We start from the raw sequence: 13,744 nt of genomic DNA on the forward strand, positions 1-13,744 counted from the left end.
CATACATACATATATATATATATATATATACATACATATATATACATACATATATACAAACATACATATATACATGACTCACATATAGTGGGTTACAAAAGTATTTATTCCTGTCCATAACATCATTATTCATTACTATTTACCTTTATTAAACCAGGCAGAGATCACAGATCTCTTTTGCAAGGGATGCCTGGACCAGAAGGCAGCCTAGCATGCATGTTTTAGGGCCGATTATGATTTGGATTATGAGTTGCACAGAGCTAGGCTTGATGGAAGAATGGGCAGGAGAAACACATTGCTTAAAGAAAAGAAAAGGAAAAGCTGAATTCTTCTGAGTTTCTTGCCCAAACATTTGGAAGATGGTGTCATTTAAGACCAGACATCAAGGACAACACCATGTCTGGGGCAAATCTACAAAATCAAAGGTGTCTCGACAAAGTACTGCGTTTAGAGGGGTGAATACTATGCACAAACTTTTTGGGGTGGGGTTTCCGAGTTCTTTAGAGTTACTTAAAACTATAGATTTTCCTCATTTAACATAATAAATGCGGCATTTTTGTAGAAGTATTGAGCAGTTGGCTTCGAATGATGGGGAAAACAATATAAGCAATGTTTATGAAAGGGCCCAACAACCCCAACCCCTTAAATCAATATCCATCAAAAATCAACCAGTATTTTCTCCTGTTGCTGATCCGTTCCGTTCCGGTAGGTTCAAAGGTCCTAAAACTGCCTGAATGAAAAGAGACAGAGAAGCTGAAGTTTCACAGCTGACTTAGTCAAGAAACAGCCAGTTGATCAAGTGACGCCGCTGACGTCTCGTCTGAGTCAAAACCTGCAGGGAGGCTCGGCCATAAACCCTCACACTCCTCCCTGAGGCTTTAAAGATGGAAGCAGGAATGGGGGCCACTCTAAAACTTACTTAAACTTAAAACTTTAAGATCTCACCGATACTCAGGAGCCACCCAGCAGCTGCAATTCAAGACTTTATTAAAGGTGAAGAATTAAAAAAGGTAAATTAAAAAAAAAATTACATTGTGGAAGTCGGCAGAAAGTGACGGAAAATATTTTGAGTCTCGCTTTATTCTCTACGTCTTCCAACATCAAACTCAGAAAAACAAATGATTTACAACCGTTGATCTTCTCTTTTTATATTCTGTCCCTTTCACAATAAGAGCACATTCTAACGTGAAATATATACATTTGTGTCCGCCACGACATCCCTTGTCTGAAATCTGAAAAATAAAGACAAAAATGTCAAAAAAGATTTAAGTGTCCAAAAAATTACAGTCAGGAGAAAAAGCCCCAGTCTGTGTGCAATCTGCATGGCTGATAATGCGATCAACTGAACGCTCGCCTGTTTTCATGTCCCCATCTGATGTTTGTGTCACAAAGTTGTGGTCTCCAATTAAAGTAGAAACATTCTTTAAGTTTCCACCTCTGGACCTCTTAAGTCAGTCACTCAGTTTTCTTTAGATAATTTATTAGGTTAGAAAAACAATTGCTGTACATTTTACATCTCGATGTAAATGTCTTAAACATGTGCTTTGTGTGTTCTTGTCTTTTTTCCACATCTCTGATGAAACATCTCACCAAAACACCTAAAAGGCGGTGGAGAACCTGTGTTCGTACAAAGTCTCCCCGACGCTGTACAAGCAGCTGCGTCAAGTCTGTGAGGATCACGTTCAGGCCCAGATCCACCAGTTCAGAGAATATCCTTTTTAATTGTGCTGTCATGACACACCTGGAGAAACATTTAGCAAATTAAATTGGGTGTTTACATTTTTTAGAATATACTTTATGACGGGAAATAGACCAGTTTTCTCAGATTTTTTTTTTTACGGGCGACAGTATTGAATTTTTTTCTTGACTTGGAGCTCACAGAGTCTCTGGATAATCTTTCCTTCCTAAAGCGAATGAATCGCTGCTGGCAGGACCACTGCAGACAAACTGTAAGTCAAAAGATTTTCACACCTTCTGGAAAGTGGATTTAAGTGATAATGAGTTAATGAGTTAACTATTTCTTGTGTACAGATAATGATCCGGAGTATCTTTCTCTTCCTGGATCGTACCTATGTGCTTCAGAACTCCCTGCTCCCTTCCATCTGGTAAAATTAGCTTATTTTAAGAAGTTCTGTTTGTCAGGATGCTCTTGAGTCGTTAATGTTGTCTGCGTGCTGCAGGGACGCCGGGTTGGAACTGTTTCGCACCCACATTGTGAGCGACGGCGCCGTCCAGAAACGAACAGTGGAAGGCATTTTGGAGCAGATAGAACTGGAGAGGAACGGAGAGACAATTGATCGCAGTCTGCTCCGCAGTCTGCTTGGCATGCTGTCAGACCTGCAGGTACCTGATCTCCTGTTTACCCTCATCAGTAAACGCACTGAAACTCTGCTTGTATAAACCAGCTGTCTCACTCGTCTAAGGTTTATAAGGACTCCTTTGAGGAGAGATTTTTGACTGAGACGAATCGCCTCTACGCAGCGGAAGGACAGCGGCTGATGCAGGAGAGAGACGTGAGCGAGGCTACTTATGGATCTGTTTGTCATGTGATCACAGTCAATCACCTGTTCGCTGCTCTACGTATGAGTAGAACTGAATGTGTGTGTTCAGGTTCCGGAGTATTTGCACCACGTGGCTCGCCGTTTAGACGAGGAGAACGATCGAATCGCAAGCTACCTCGACCAGAGCACTCAGTAAGGCTCGTAATGATGTCGCTGTTTTCCTGAGTTGTTAAGCAACTGCCTGCTGTAAAGCAGGGCTGCGTGATGTGAGGAAAACATGCAGCTGCTGCATTGAGAAAAACGTTATATTTCTGTGAGGTCGCAGTGCTGAATGCCGAGCGCCTAATGACAGTTGAAATTTGTTGAAGAAGATAAAATTGAAATGTTAAAATGATCCAAACTAAAGCTGAGGTTCGCAAAACAAAAGCTAAAATGAGCCAAATTTAACTGCTAAAATTATCAAACGCTTAGCAAAACAAAAGCTAAAATTAGAACAGGAGAAGGTTAAACCAGTAGAACATTAACTAAAACAAAAAGCTAAAACCAGCAGATCAGTAGCTAAAAGATAAAACCAGCAAAATGGTACACTAAAGTTTAAATAAGCAACATAGTAGCGAATAGATCTAATTAGCAATACAGTTGCTAAACCTTTAGCCAGCAAAACAGCAGCAAAAAAGTTCTACTTTGTAAAATAGCAGCTAAAAGTTCAACTTCATAAAACTGCACCTAAAGCTAAAGTTATCACACACCAATATCTAACTGTAGTAAAGGTTAAAATCAGCAAAACAAAGGTAATATTTGCTAAACAAAAGCAAAAAACCAGCAGAACAGTTTAAAAACTAACATTTGCTTAACTGCAACTGAAAGCTAACATTTACCTAAAGCTAAAAGCTAACGTATTAAAAGCTAAAAATTGCAAAACAAAAGCTAAAATCTATGGAACAATAGTTTAAAGTTGTTGTTTTTTTAGAACAACAATTACAATACAAAACTAGCAAAACAAACTTAAAGCTAACACCAGGTAAGCAGTAGTTAAAAGCTAAAATAGAGCTCGTGTGCTAAAGAATTTTATATTTTCTGAGGATTTGAAGTAAATCCTAATGATTTGAAATGAAAAAAACATCCATAAATTAAGTTAAATGGTTAAACTATGACAGCTACTCAAACTAAAAGTTCTGTCCTGAATGAGTTGAATGTTTTGATACCTGAATGGGTAAAGTAGCTGAACGTATGCTGAAGTAGTTTGTCTGAACAAAATGTACGAAAGTAACTACAAACAGAAAAGCAAAAGTATGAATACTGACTCAACATTCACACGAAATACTGCAATAACAATAAACAACCACATAAATATCCTTTGCGCTTAGAAATGAGAGAAGCTGAAATTGACATCATTTTCCCAGAATAGTTGAGTAATAAACACGTATGCATTAGTTTCAACTTCTACACTCTTAATGTGTTGTGTCTCCTCATCTGTTCACAGGAAGCCTCTCATTAACTGCATCGAGAAACAACTTTTAGGAGAACATATGACTGCAATATTACAAAAAGGTGCATCTGCATGTCCTTATTTATGTTTTAATGTATTATTTAACACTTGTGAAGATTATAGTTTTTGTATTAAATTAATAATGGTGTAATATCTGATGATTTCACAGGCTAAATTTCTGCTTCTATAAAAGACTTGTAGGCCAACATGCACTGCCCCACAGATCTGGGACTTCAAGTGTTACTGCTGCAGACTAACAAGTATAATTGGTCCAGCTGGTTTGAGTCTACACAGCATAATGCTTTGCTCAAATATAATGTCTCTGTAAATTACTAATTGAATCAAGCTTGGATACTTAAAAAGACAACCAGAACTTTGCCTGCAGCTAGTTTTGATTTTAAAAGCACCTCTCATTCTGCAGTACTAATATTTCACAATATTTCTAGTTATTACTGAGTGAAACAGTGTTACACCTCATCTCTGACTTTTCTTAATTTAGTTTTCATAAATTCTAGAGTGCTGGAGATGTATTTAGACACTTCAGGGTTGTATCTAAGTAGGCTGCGACTAGTTGAACATTATCCGCCTGGGAATTTCCAAAATGTCTCAAAACGTGTGCAGGGGCTTCTCTGTTTCCCTGTATGAGTCACAGAGACTCTGAGTCTTGACGCATGATTTCTAAACATGTTTAAAAAAAAATTGTACAACAGTTTTTCTTTTAAAATAGTGGCAAAGTCATCACAAGCATCTTGCACTTGTCTCCAATTCTAGTCAGTTTAACATTTTTCAGTCAGGTCATCTGGACAGTTTCTTTTTTTTTGTTCTGAAATGTTTCGCCTTCGATCTAGAAGGCTTCATCAGTCAAGGAAACGCACAACAAAACTGTTTCTTCCCCCAAACTTCAACCAGTTTGGCACAACTGTCAACAAGGAAGAGGGCCGGCAATGGAGGAGGGGGCGTGGCCAAAGAGACCATCTTAGCACCAACATAATTGGTTTGTTCCACTTTTGAGTAAGCTGTTGGGTGAAGAATCAGTTTTGTTGTGCATTTCCTTGACTGATGAAGCCTTCCGGATCGAAGGCGGAATGTTTCAGCACAAAAAAAGAAACTCTCCAGATGACCTGACTGAAAACTGTTGGGTTGTACACCTGGATTATTGAGCATGGACTTTGTTCTAGTCACTGTACTTTTTGTATATTTTCTCTTGACGGAAAGTCGCTCCAAATGTCCATGTCTAAAATCCACACTGATAATAAATAATGACTATATGATAAACTGGTCCAAATCTGCCTATTTCATTTCAAAAGTGTACTCCTGAAATCAAAATGTTTGGGGCAGCTGCAGAGTTGGGTACAAAGGAGACCAAGTCGGGTACGATGTGAGTGGAGGCAGACAGTAGTATAATGTTCTAGGATCTAGAGCTGCAAGCCGTGAATGTGAAATCAGATTGTAATTTTCAAAACATGACCGACAGCTCGGAACGTGAACATATGGTTCGCTAAGTTTCAAACACTTAAAATATTTTGATTCTGCAACTGAAAATTCACCAATTGTCTTGCATCTCACCAACTAACCTCCAAAAGTTGCAGCTCGTAGAGAAACTGGGCCAAAGTTTCACAGGAGGCGCCTGAATACTTTTATGTTGACGTATAAACTTGGCAATAACATGCATTTGTCTGTTTCTGAAACCCTAATTAAAATAATTCCATTTTATTACTTTGTGGGTTTTAGTAAAATTGTAGAATTAGACCTAATAAATCATAAACGATGGCTAAATAGAAATATTTGTAATCTTTCTTCAGAGTAAAATTCAGTTATGTTTTTTATTGGTTAATTTGATCTAAATCAAAACTTTTGAATGTTGTGTTTATTTTTAGTCTGTCCAATCTAATAACATGTTTCTGTCTGGTTTTTGTGGCAGGTCTGAGCAATCTGCTGGATGAGAATCGTGTCACTGAACTGGCCCTCCTCTACCAGCTCTTCAGTAAAGTGAAGGGAGGACTTCCCATCCTGCTGCAGTTTTGGAGGGATTATATCAAGGTACACTCGTTAGGCATTAATGGAGAAAAAAGAAAGGCGTGTTGTCTTAGAAATACATTTACAGGATGCGTTTTCTGGTTGCAGTCGTTCGGTGGAGAGATTGTTTGCACACCAGAAAAAGATAAAGACATGGTTCAAGACCTGCTGGACTTTAAGGACAAGATGGACAACGTGGTGCAGAGCTGCTTCGCACGGAACGAGGCTTTCATCAACGCCATGAAGGAGGCCTTTGAAACTTTTATCAACAAGAGGCCCAACAAGCCCGCTGAACTCATTGGTTAGTCAGGCCTGATTTTACTTTTAGTCCTTCAAACTTTTCAAAAGAACTGCTGTTTTTGTCCCGATGCTTGCTCAGTAATCCAGGTAGATACATCTAACAAGGTTGAGTCAGGTCCTAAGCATCCTTTCAGGGACGCCACCAAGTCATTGGTTCAGGTATGTTGATGACACCTGGGTTAAAATTAAATCTCAGGAAGTCCAACATTTCACTGACCACATCAACTCTGTGGATAAATACATCAAGTTCACATAAGATGTAAAAAATGGGAGGTTGGCTTTCTTGGACTGTGAAGTCTCAGTTTCTGATGGAGGACATTTGCAAACTGAGGTGTACCGCAAACCCACCCACACAGACCAGTATTTGCAGTTTGACTCCCATCACCCTTTGGAGCACAAGTTAGGAGTCATCAGGACTCTGTACCACAGAGCAGACAGCGTCCCCACTAACTCAGGAGCCAGGCAGAAGGAGAAATCCCACACAAGACAGACTCTAGAGCAATGTGGATATCCTAATTGGGCCTTCCTGAAAGCAGAGAAGAAACCCAAACAGGACTCTAGTCAGCCATCAGGTGAAAAAGAGGAACCCAGACCCAGACCAGTGGTCATTCCGTATGTTGAGGGAGTTTCAGAGAAATTGAGACTTTCATTTTCTAAACACAACGTCCCAGTGGCTTTTAAACCCCAAAATACATTACGGCAAAGACTGGTTCATCCCAAAGATCCAGTCCCCCGGCACAAACAAACAGAGTAATATTGTGTATGCTGTTCAGTGTCAGGAGGGCTGTGATCAGTCTTACATCGGGGAAACAAAACAGCCACTGGCCAAAAGGATGGCCCAGCACAGAAGATCAACATCATCAGGCCAGGACTCTGCGGTCTACACTCATCTCCAGGCCAGCGGTCACTCTTTCAGGGATGAATATGTTCACATCCTGAATAGAAAGGAATGTTGGTTTGAGAGAGGAGTAAAGGAGGCCATCTTTGTGAAGAGAACCCTCCATGTTCAACCGTCCTCCTTTTACAATGCTGTTATTGTTAGTATCCCTGTGAATAGCAAACAGCCTTCAGGGTGCCAATGATCGGTCGTTAGGCTGACGGTCCTCATTTATCAAATGAACAGCTAGTTCTGGCTGTAACCAACAAACTGGTTGATCCACTATGAGAAGGTGCTGCTTATAAGACTGAGTTTGTTACAGCTCCTCAGACTGGATCCCAGAGGACCTGATTTAACTTTGTTAAACTGCTGTTGTCCTTCTGAAAAGTTTTGGTTTTTAGTATTTCCACCTCATGATAACTTATTTTACACACAGCTAAATACGTCGACTCGAAGTTAAGAGCAGGAAACAAAGAGGCGACAGAAGAGGAGCTGGAGAGAATCCTGGACAAGATAATGATCATTTTCCGCTTCATACACGGTCAGTTACACTCCTGCATGCACAATAATTATATTAATGTGTGTGTGCATGTGTGTGAATGTGTGAGAATGGTTAACCTTCTTGAAATTTTATTTCCTCAAACAGGAAAAGATGTGTTTGAAGCTTTTTATAAGAAGGACTTGGCCAAGCGTCTGCTCGTGGGAAAGAGCGCCTCTGTAGATGCTGAGAAGTCCATGCTCTCCAAACTCAAACACGGTGAGTCTCGTTTCTTACATTTTGAAACGGCAAGTTGTCATAAAACTCTTAAGGCTCCCACATACTTGGGCGGACCACAGTCCGCAAGCGGACGCCAGCAAGCCATGTCCGTGCAAAGATCAAGTTTTTTGACCGTGTATGCATACTCGGTGTCGCACAATAAATTGCCTGACGACGGACTGTTTTGTATGCAACACCAATGTATTAAATACCCCTTCTTCATCCGTGGTCTGGTTTAATGGCCTTTTCTTTTGTTTTGTTTTTTCCAAGAGGCAAGCGATCTCTTCCTCCTCGTCCGTTGACGCCATGACTGAAATTGTGAGAGAAATTAAGGAATTTGTCATGAACAAATTAAAATCAGGTCCAGCGTGACTGCGGGAGGGTCTGGAGATTTTCTGGTGGGCTGGTCTGATGTGTGGGCTGCAGGGCCAGTGCTCCCTGTTTTTTTTATTTTTTAGAACTTTTTATTAACAACCATATAAACACAGAACACTGCTGCCGCTTGCTGCCAGCTCTCTTTGTTGCATCTTTCCATCAATCCAGTAGGCGTGTCAGCAAATGACCAATCGGCAAACTCAATTTGTCCCGAAGGTAAACGCCCCTTGCCTGCGGAGCTGGTCTGCAGCCGATCGGGTGTATGCTCAAGTATGAAGTCCCAACCTTCTGCAAACGGTGCCCGTAGTTTCTGCGCAGACTGAGGTCCGCCCAAGTCTGTGGGAGCCTTTAGTTGTCCCTAGGTGTGAGTAAGAGCGTGGATGGTTTGTCTCTAAATGTCTTTTTGATGGATTTACAACCTGTTCAGGTGTCCCCCGCCTCTTTCATTGCTAACTTTCATTAGGCTTTATCAATTGATTTGAATTGGATTTTGTTTTTACACCAGATGCCCTTTTTGCCACAACCACATACCACTGAGCTACCACAGCTCTCTATGTGGAGCAGAGAGCTGCTATCTAGGGCACCCAGGGGAGCAGATGGTGGGATTAAGGGCCTTGTTCAAGGGCCAAGAGTGGGACAAATGAGGGTGGTGGCAGGTGTTGGTGCTTCACCTATCCCATAACATTTTTGATGTTGTCGGTACTGGGAGTTGAACTAGCGATCTTCCGACCACAGGCCCACCTTCTCTAACCTCTGCTCCACCACTCCTACCATCACTACTTTGCTACTTAAAATTTTTTTTTTTTTTTTGCTACTTTAGAATTTTCTAATTTACTTTTAAATTTGGCCACCCTTTTTCTACTTTTAGCTGAATTTTTGCTGATTTAGCTTTTGTTTTTGCTGGTTTTAGCTAGCATTGTAGTACTTTTCACTTCTAGTTAGCCTCTTGATACTTTAGCTAGCCGCGTGCTACTTTAAATTACCCTTTTGCTACTTTTAGCTAACTTTTAACAGCATTTAGCTAACATTCTGCTTCTTTGGGCTTTTAGCATTTTGCTTCTTTTAACTTTATCATCTCAGTTTTAGCTTCTTCAGCAAATTTCAGTAAAATCATTCAGCTCTGTATTTCTGTAGGTACATTTATGGTACTGAAGAAGTAATGAATTGTTTCAAATGGGTTTTATATTTTTTTATTACCTTTAAAACTTAAGGTTAAAATGCTTAATGAGGAAAAATAATCTTGAAGTTTAAACAAACGTAGAAAGTAGAGGAAGCTTGGCGTTGTCTAGTCTGATTGTATGAAGTACTGAGAACACGTGAGCTCTGATATTTGTGGGTTTTGACTTCCTGCAGAGTGCGGAGCAGCGTTTACTAGTAAGCTGGAGGGGATGTTTAAGGACATGGAGCTGTCCAAAGACATCATGATCCAGTTCAAACAGGTACAGAAAACCTCTGAACCAAAACATTTAAACAGATGAGCTTATGCCATGTTCACACTATACTTTTTTTTTTTTTGCACAATAGTAAACTGTTTTTGTTTTGTCTCAGCATATGCAAAATCTAAGTGAGCCGAGCAACATAGAGCTCACTGTGAACATCCTCACTATGGGCTACTGGCCTTCGTACACACCTATGGAGGTCCACCTGCCCTCAGAGGTAAAGACTTTCCCACCTAGGTTGGATGTGCATTCAAACACACTCAGGCAGCCTCTCTCTTTTGCTGCTGTGTTGCTTTTTTTAACTACTAAATGAATGAGCATTCTATCTTGAACTTTTTTGGTAGATGGTGAAACTCCAGGAGGTGTTCAAGCTGTTCTACCTCAGTAAGCACAGTGGGAGGAAGCTGCAGTGGCAGCCCACTCTGGGCCACGCCGTCCTCAAGGCAGAGTTTAAAGAGGTAAGGGATCTTCATGGCACATTTTGAAGGATTCTACACAAACAAATCAGACCTGCACTTAGAACTGCTGAATCCTGCAGGGGAAGAAGGAGGTACAGGTTTCCCTGTTCCAGACGCTGGTGCTGCTCATGTTTAACGAGGGAGAAGAATTCAGCGTGGAGGAGATCGGCGCCGCCACCGGAATAGGTCTCACTTTTCTTTAAACACGTGGTCCAACTGTCCAGTTGCGTCCAAAGTGCCTGCTGCTTCATTCTCTGCTGTCCTACACAGAGGAGGGAGAGCTCAGACGCACTCTGCAGTCCCTGGCTTGTGGGAAAGCCCGTGTCCTCAACAAGAACCCTCGAGGGAAAGATGTGGAAGACGGAGACCGATTCAACTTCAACAACGATTTTAAACACAAGCTGTTCCGCATCAAGATCAACCAAATTCAAATGAAGGAAACGGTAAAATAATTTTTGTAATTTTTTTATTCCCACCTCCCTCTTTCTCTGCTGCCTAATTTTCAATAGTTTTTCAGCAATACTGTATTTTCCACTGTACACGTCGCACCGCCCTATAATTTGCATCGGTCCAAATATGTCTAATAAAGTGGAAAAATCCATAAATACGTCACTTCGCCGTAGACGGTGCATCTATTATGCATCACCGCTGATGCGTCTTGTTTGTTACGCGTCACCGCTGACAACCCGGAAATGTGGGCAGGTGTTGTGCCAAAAATCAATTGGCTGCCAAATGGTGGCCGCGGGGGCATGCATGGGACGACTTTAACAAGAATTTAACAAGATCACCACCTAAAATCAATTATTTGTTAGCTCGACTTTATAGTAAAGGTGCGTCTCAGCTGAACTTTTCCTTAATAAATGCACTTCAGTGGTTAAATTAACTGCATTTCACCTGGGCGTCGCAGCAAAATGAAGCAAATTTGACGGTTGCTCCAGGCAGATGACGGTGGCGTCCTGTGGCAAGCCGATTGTGTCATTAATAGCCACTTTTACCTTTTACATGATACAACGGCATGCCATACTGCTCAGTGCCATCTAGCAGCTGAAAATGGTAGTGTTCAATATTTTCAGTCAGAATGAATGAAAATGGTCATATCTCAGCCAAACATTGGTTTATAAATATGGGGGAAAATTCATAAATACGTAGCTTGGGCGTAATTATGCAAAAAAACTGTGACTTATAGTAAAAAATACGGTAATAAGCCCTGTTATGTTGAAGGATTTGTTCATATTTTTAACATTTTGTGCTTACAGGTAGAGGAGCAGGTAAGCACGACGGAGCGTGTGTTTCAGGACAGGCAGTATCAGATCGATGCGGCTGTTGTTCGCATCATGAAAATGAGGAAGACCCTGAGCCACAACTTGTTGGTGTCGGAGCTCTACAACCAGCTGAAGTTTCCCGTCAAGGTGACACATTAGACCTTTTTTTTTTTTCTGTTTTCATTTTTCTTTTATCACATCAATTCTGTGTTGGGATGTTGTGTAAAATGTCAACACAAACAGAATGCAGTGATTTGCAGCTCTCATAAACCCATTTTTATAAACAGTGGAACATGGTAAACATAGTTGGATGTTAATATTTAGAAAGTGCACCACATTTTGAAAAATTAATAAAATATTTTTGAGTTTAGAACAACAACATGTTTAAAGTAAAATGGGCCAGGTGCAACAAAGGTGTATAACAGTAAGTACCGGTAGAACAAAAAATAAAAGGCTGGAGGAGAATTTAGCAGCTAATTAGTTTAGTTGGCACCAGGTCAGGACGAGGACTTTGGTCGTTATCGCCGGGCCCTCAGGGGCCACTGCTTTAAAAACAGTTCTGGTTCTGTTCTGATCATCAGTGCATGGGCTCAGGAACACGTCCACAGATCATTGTCCGTGTAAACACTGTTCACCATGCCATCCACAAATTCTGCTTAAAGCTCTGTTGTGCAAAGAAGGCGTCATATGTGAACATCATCCAGAACCGTCTTCTTTGGACCAAAGCTGAGGCAAAGTGGAGAATTGTTCTGTGGCCAGACATTTACATTTGAATTTTATTTTATTTTTTTTCTTAATATGAACGTCTTGCTCTCTGTACCGAAGAGGAGAGGAACGTACCAGCCTGTTGACGGTGCTCAGCTCAAAAGCCTGCCTCTCTGATGGTATGGGGGTGCATAAGTGCCTCTTGCATGGGCAGCTTACACATCTGGAAACGAACCATCAATTCAAAAAGCTATGGCAGGTTTTAGAACGGCGTCTGCTCCTGTCCAGCAAAGATGATCCGGGACTGCTGACCAGCTGGACGTTAACGGCACTTCTAAAGTCTGGTCTCTCAGTGTTTCCCCCACCATTAAACAAGCAGGGCGCCCCACCCCATCAACAGAAACGCTGCTGGCCGACAACAATGTAGCACTAAGCTAGCGGCGCGCAATATAGACACGCTAGCTAAACCTGGCTCGAAAAACTTTCAGTACAAACGGCGCACAACACAGATGTGTGTCGTAATCTTTGCGTTTTGTTTTTTTGTTACATTTTATTCAACGTCCAAACGTTTTCAGGTTTGGGATTGTAGCTCTCACTTCATTTCCATCTGTCTCTCTCTCTCTCTTCACAGCCGGGCGACCTGAAGAAGCGCATCGAGTCGCTCATAGACAGAGACTACATGGAGCGTGACAAGGAGACTCCAAACCAGTATCACTATGTTGCCTGAGGGAAAGCTGCTGCCACTGCCGTGCTTTTCTCACTGCAGGCTCACAGCTGGACCCCTCCCCAACACAGCCCCTCCGCCACCCGCTCCAGTTCGCAGCATCTGGATGGTCCAGAGCGATGGAGAGACTCGGCTGTGCTGTTCCCCATTCTTCTACATCCTCACAGGGACTCTGAAACCGGGCTGTACGAGCAGTTCTGGTCGTTAATGATCGGACTTACAAATCTGCAGCTAAAATTAACGGGCACTTTTTATCCCCCTCTTCGTTTCGTTTACTTTGGATTTGCTTTCCTTCCTTCCCATTAATCTAAATCACCTTTTGTCTACCACAGTCTGTTTCCACCAGTTTTCAGGTTTCTTGTTAGTGTTTTGTTTTTGTTTGAGATGTTTTCTCTTCTTCTTCTTTTTTTTAAATGGCTGCTTTAGCTTCTGACTGGACTGGTTGCCTGACTGGGTAGAGAAGCAGCTGTTTGAGGAGGCGAGGCTAGCCACGCGGGGTGTAACTTTTGCTATCTTTGTATGTTTTGACCAAATGTCCGACGTCATGTTTTTGTAGACTGGATTGTATTCTGTCAGAGTGCGAAGTGAACTTGAATAAAATGAATATTTAATGATTTATATTTGGGCAACGGTGGATACGTTTTGTTTTCTTTTATAGCTTCGTCCCTCAAATACTCTTCGCTTCATCCTTTGGTATTTTTTTTTAAGAGGAATTCTCTTTTGGCATGTAAATTGTGTCACACATCAAAAAACTGGCGATTACCTTCCAGTTTCGGTGACGTCAACGAAAATAGCTTTCAGTTACAGACTAGTACTTCACACGTGACTTATGAGCAGAAAC

The 13,744-nt window shown here is 41.3% G+C and overlaps 1 protein-coding gene across 2 annotated transcripts in view; it reads left to right on the top strand.

The window, feature by feature from the left end:
- The window catches only part of cul4a (cullin 4A), a 28,034-nt gene extending 14,513 nt beyond the window's left edge, over nt 1–13,521 (top strand). Inside the window, exons 2-19 of one of the 2 annotated variants that reach the window (XM_037689927.1) lie at nt 1,702–1,709; nt 1,880–1,949; nt 2,032–2,105; nt 2,181–2,343; nt 2,424–2,513; nt 2,611–2,693; nt 3,985–4,052; nt 5,912–6,030; nt 6,115–6,307; nt 7,620–7,724; nt 7,830–7,940; nt 9,669–9,754; nt 9,864–9,971; nt 10,099–10,212; nt 10,293–10,398; nt 10,483–10,655; nt 11,469–11,621; nt 12,811–13,521. In XM_037689927.1, the coding sequence (XP_037545855.1) occupies nt 1,914–1,949; nt 2,032–2,105; nt 2,181–2,343; nt 2,424–2,513; nt 2,611–2,693; nt 3,985–4,052; nt 5,912–6,030; nt 6,115–6,307; nt 7,620–7,724; nt 7,830–7,940; nt 9,669–9,754; nt 9,864–9,971; nt 10,099–10,212; nt 10,293–10,398; nt 10,483–10,655; nt 11,469–11,621; nt 12,811–12,906 (1,878 nt within the window). In that variant the 5' untranslated portion in view covers nt 1,702–1,709; nt 1,880–1,913 and the 3' untranslated portion in view covers nt 12,907–13,521. Of the gene's footprint in view, nt 1–1,605; nt 1,710–1,879; nt 1,950–2,031; nt 2,106–2,180; nt 2,344–2,423; nt 2,514–2,610; nt 2,694–3,984; nt 4,053–5,911; nt 6,031–6,114; nt 6,308–7,619; nt 7,725–7,829; nt 7,941–9,668; nt 9,755–9,863; nt 9,972–10,098; nt 10,213–10,292; nt 10,399–10,482; nt 10,656–11,468; nt 11,622–12,810 lie in introns of both variants that reach the window. The other variant, XM_037689920.1, reaches the window with a different exon arrangement.
- The last annotated feature ends 223 nt before the right edge of the window (nt 13,522–13,744 follow it).

Source organism: Nematolebias whitei, chromosome 2 (assembly GCF_014905685.2).
Source record: "Nematolebias whitei isolate Nwh7 chromosome 2, NemWhi1, whole genome shotgun sequence".
NCBI classification, from domain to species: domain Eukaryota; kingdom Metazoa; phylum Chordata; class Actinopteri; order Cyprinodontiformes; family Rivulidae; genus Nematolebias; species Nematolebias whitei.